General features: G+C 43.8%; 1 protein-coding gene across 1 annotated transcript in view; it reads right to left on the bottom strand.

Moving 5' to 3' along the window:
• The window catches only part of LOC122254051 (ras-like protein family member 10B), a 10,034-nt gene that overhangs the window by 2,742 nt on the left and 2,292 nt on the right, over nt 1-5,000 (bottom strand). Inside the window, exons 3-4 of the mRNA XM_043017524.1 lie at nt 2,508-2,740; nt 655-781 (exon numbers count right to left, since the gene is read on the bottom strand). Of these exons, the coding sequence (XP_042873458.1) occupies nt 655-709 (55 nt within the window). The 5' untranslated portion in view covers nt 710-781; nt 2,508-2,740. The remainder of the gene's footprint in view (nt 1-654; nt 782-2,507; nt 2,741-5,000) is intronic.

Here is a 5,000-nt window from a genome sequence, read left to right as displayed (position 1 = left end):
AAAAAACAGAACCTTGAGTGGAGAGGGATATAATTTCCAGATTTAAATGCAATCAAGATTTTTTAGCAGTTATCAAAGACACCGACGATTCGCCCGGTTCCCTTTTAATTGAACCATCTCCCGAAGAAATGGATGGCGATCAGACATAAAAAATGAGGGATAGGCAGGCAGGCGAAAGAGGTACTGGAGAACGTCAGGCGGAATAAGGTCCGAGAGCGGCGCTCTGTGACCTCGGCATCTCGTCCCTGTGGCTCGCTGCGTGGGAAGAGAGAGAGGCAAGGCCATTCTGTGAGCAGTGGGGAGGACACCTTTTGTATGCAAACTCATCAAACTTTCGCTCCACCATTGCGACATGCAGACAAGGCCATCCGTGCGGAGAGGGCGAGGACCGTAGCTCCACATCCATTGTCTCACTAGACGGATGTCAGCCTGACATGGGATCATTACGGTATGAAATAAGAACGTGTGTCAGATGAGGAATGAAGTCACCACGTGCAAGCAAAATGATGATGCCATACTTGGACACATATAAGGAGGTTCACAGATGAGATACCAGAGAATATAAGTCCCTCTACCTCCCTCCTCCCTCCTCCCCCCTGCCTCTCCGCTCCTTTCTCCCTCCGCGCTTCCTTCCCATTTCCCCTAATCCCTTACCTCTGACGGGGGGCAGATCGGCGAGACATAGCTGATAGACCCGGTCGTTAACCATGACAGAAGGCCAGTAGTTGACCCGACCCGATGTTGGCTCGTGGCACGTTGGGAACTCGTTGTGTACGAATTGCTGGGGATTGAAAGCTAGTTTAGAAGATTGGAGGGTAGAGAGAGAGAGGGGGGGGGTAAGGGGAGTTGCCAGGTAGATTGATGGGGATGGAAGACAATGATAAGTTGAGAAGTGATGGAAAGATGGGTGATAGAATGCTGGGGATCCAAAGGCAGTTTAGTAGATTGGATGGCGGGGAGGGAGGGGGCGGGGTAGTAGCCAGCTGGATTGATGGAGGGAAGACAAGGATAAGTTGAGAGATGAAGGGAAGATGGGTGATAGATTGCTAGGGATTCAAGGCCCTAGTTTAGTAGATAGGAGGGGGGAGACAAGGGTGGGAGGGGGGCAGTTAATCCGACTGGAGGGGATGGAAGACGATGATAATAAGCACATTAGATATTCTGAATCAGGCATACTATAGCGCTTTCTAATAAGCGTGAAAGGACTAAGGAAGATGGCATTTGGCGTCGATAATGACAGATGCCATCACGAAGGGGCGGGGCCCTCAGGACATGGCCAATCGAGGGGACTCCTAAAACAGTTGGTCAGCATGAAAAGCCGCCAGAAAAGGGGGAGGCCGAGAGACAAATAGGAAAATAATGATGATCTTGCATCAGTGAGAAAAGAGATGGTGAAGTTGGTTATGAAGTCATTATGATAACGTATACAAAAAAAAAAAAGAAAAGAAAAAAAGTGATATGAATTAATCCATTGATAAAACTGTATGACAAAAGGTACATTGGGATCGACTGATAATGAAGGGAGATAAAAGTGAAGCCAATTTTACCGCGAACACAAAAAGAGGCAATCATCAGCAACAATAACAAGAACGGCGGCGGACCGAGCCTCTTTCTCTCTCTCTTTCTCTCTCTCAAAAAAGAAGACAGGGAGCGAAACATAACAATTTGACAGAAAGGGAAAAGAACGAAATGAGGAAGAGGGCAATAAGTGGGCGGAGACAATAGGGAGAAATGACGAGAGGAAATTTCAGAGAAAAGGAGGCCGGAAACGGAGAAGGGAAAGAGTGATGGGTCAGCCTCGGGAGGGGAATATGACGTCAGCATGGACCTGTTTGGCGAGGGAAGGAGGAAGAGAGAGAGAGAGAGAGAGAAGAGAGAGAGAGAGAGAGAGAGAGAGAGAGAGAGAGAGAGAGAGAGAGAGAGAGAGAGAGAGAGAGAGAGAGAAGGAGAGAGAGAGAGAGAGAGAGAGAGAGAGAGAGAGAGAGAGAGAGAGAGAGAGAGAGAGAGAGAGAAGAGAGAGAGAGAGAGAGAGAGAGAGAGAGAGAGAGAGAGAGGAGAGAGAGAGAGAAGAGAGAGAGAGAGAGAGAGAGAGAGAGAGAGAGAGAGAGAGAGAGAGAGAGAGAGAGAGAGAGAGAGAGAGAGAGAGAGAGAGAGAGAGAGAGAAGAGAGAGAGAGAGGAGAGAGAGAGAGAGGAGAGAGAGAGAGAGAGAGAGAGGAGGAGGGAGAGGAGGGAGAGAGAAAGAGAGAAGAAGAGAGAGAGAGAGAGAGAGAGAGAGAGAGAGAGAGAGAGAGAGAGAGAGAGAGAGAGAGAGAGAGAGAGAGAGAGAGAGAGAGAGAGAGAGAGAGAGAGAGAGAGAGAGAGAGAGAGAGAGAGAGAGAGAGAGAGAGAGAGAGAGAGAGATAGAGATAGAGAGATAGAGTTGAGAGAAGAGGCAACTGGGAAGCGAGAGAGAAATAGAGAGCGAAGGGTGAGAAAAAACAAACAAAGAAACCGGGAGAATCCTCACCTTAGTAATGGCAGTCTTGCCCACGGCAGCTGCCCCCAGCACAACCACTTTGACCAGCTGGGAGGACGGGGGCGGCGGCAGATGGCCGTTGAGGGGCGGCGGGGCGTCCCCCGAGGAGGAAGAAGGGGCACGGCGACCCCCCTGGCAGCAGCTGCAGCCCCCCGCCCCGCCTCCACCCCGCTGCCCCCCGCACGCCTCACATGGGCCTGGGCCCCACCCGCTCACCACAACCACTGCAACGCAAAGCTTTCTTAGGGATTTTTTTAAAATGTTTCTTTTCTTCTATTTTCTAGAATGCTATTTGTGACTTGTTTTGTTTAGCGCTATTCATTTTGTTCTCTAGGCATCTATTTATCTGTTTGGTTAGTTCTATCATGATTTGTAGGACATCTATATATCTATTCGTTCATTCATATAACTAGATTATCTTCTACTGTTCTCGTTTATACGATATATCTATCTATCTATTTCTATATCTGTTTTCCTAATATCTATACCGACTTCAGTTTTGAGACTGTAAAAGAAAAAAAAACCCTCCTAAGAATGTATATGTATAAAAAAAAAAAAAAATCTGACAGACTTTTTTTAAATGGTAAGATGAACTCTTTGCTCCATCCCCTCGTTATATGAGTTTTAGCTGATTAATAATAAACAAAAAAATAACTAGAAAAAAAGTGTTCTTTGGTTACACAGCAGCTGAAAAAGTGCACTGCGATCCTAAGTGAATTTTGGTCTTTCGCTACCACTTTGGACAGCGCAGGAATAGTTATAGTAGTTGAGGAAGAAGGGGAATAAAATGAAAGAGATGAGGAATAGGAAAAGAGGACGAAGTTGAGGAAGAAGAGGAATAAAATGAGAGAGGTGAGGAATCGGAAGAGAGGAAGAAGTTGAGGAAGAAGAGGAATAAGATGAAAGAGGAGAGGAATAGGAAGAGAGGAAAAAGAAAGATAAAAGGGAAGATGAGGTGGAGGAGGAGATGGTAGAGATGGATGGAGAGGAGGATGAGGAGGATTAGAATGAGGAGGTTGAGGATGAAGAAGAGGAGGAGGAGGAGGAAGATGAGGAGAAGGAGGAAGAAGAAGAAGAGGATGAGGATAAGGGGGAGGAGGAGAAGAAGAAAAAGAAGGAAAAGTAGGAAGAGGAGGACGAGGAAGAATAATAATAACAAGAAGAAAAGGGGGAAGAAGAAGAAAAGGAGGAGGAGGAGAAGGAGTAGGAGAAGGAGGAGGAGGAGGAAAGGATTAACAGGAACGGAGGAGGAGGAGGAGGAGGAGAAGGAGGAGGAAAAGGAGGAGGAGAGGAGGAGGAGGAAAGGATCAGGAGGAACGGAGGAGGAGGAGGAGGAAAGGATTAGGAGGATCGGAGGATTAGGAGGAGAAGGAGGAGGAGGAAAAGGAGGAGGAGGAGGAGGAAGTGGAGGAGGAGGAGGAGGAGGAGGAGGAGGGGGAGGATAATGATGATGATGAGGGAGGAGAAGGAGGAATAGGAAGAGAAGAAGAAGGAAAGGAAGATAAATAGAAGACGACGGAGAGGAGCAAGTAAAGGATGATCAAGAAGAAGAAAAAAAGACAAAAACAGAAATAGCCAATAAGAAAGGAGAAGAAGAAGAAAAAGAAGAAGAAAGAAGACGAAAAGAAGAAAAGAAATAAATAAATAAAGAAGGAAAAAACAAGAGAAGAATAAAAATAAAAACAACAACAACGTGACAGTGGGTCCTGCAAAGGAGAAATCACATCACAAGAAAAGATATGCACTCAGACAGCCTCAATTACAGCTGTTCCTTTTAACACTAATTCGATCTGTCTTATACTATTGATCTTAGGGATAATGCATGAAACGTGAGACGAATTACGAGACATATAATGCGCTTGCCTGCTTACTCACAACAACATCCTGGTAATATGATATAACGAGATCTTATAACTTTTATGCTATGCTATTTTTTGGCATTGTTATGATCATAATGACGATAGGGATGATAATAACAATGGCAGTAATGATAATGATAAAAATAATGATAATGATATTGGTGATAATAATGATGATAATAATGGTATTAATAATGAAAATAATGATGGTAATGATAATTAATTACAATAACAATAATGATGATAATAGTGCTACTGATGAGAAAAAAATGTAATGATAATAATAACAATGGTGATAATGATAACGATGATAGCAAAAATAATTAAGTTGATGAAAGTTAGGACAAACAAGATAATGATAATAATAACGATGATGATTATCATGATTTTTAACATATTTTATTATTACCATTATCATTATTGTTATCATTATTATAACTACCACCGTTATTATAATCATCATCACCATTACCATTATTGTTATCATCATCATCATTATCATCATTATTATCATCATCATTTTTTATATATATAATCATGATGATGATGATGATCATCATCATTACTTTCTGGCCACGTACATCTAACACAAAATATTAATTCCCAATAACCGTAGGCGAGAGAA

This window comes from Penaeus japonicus, unplaced genomic scaffold (assembly GCF_977035675.1).
Source record: "Penaeus japonicus unplaced genomic scaffold, GWHDUDI00000001_assembly GWHDUDI00000013, whole genome shotgun sequence".
NCBI lineage: Eukaryota > Metazoa > Arthropoda > Malacostraca > Decapoda > Penaeidae > Penaeus > Penaeus japonicus.
The sequence above is the reverse complement of the archived record's forward strand: the minus strand, read 5'-3'. Positions and strand labels throughout refer to the sequence as shown.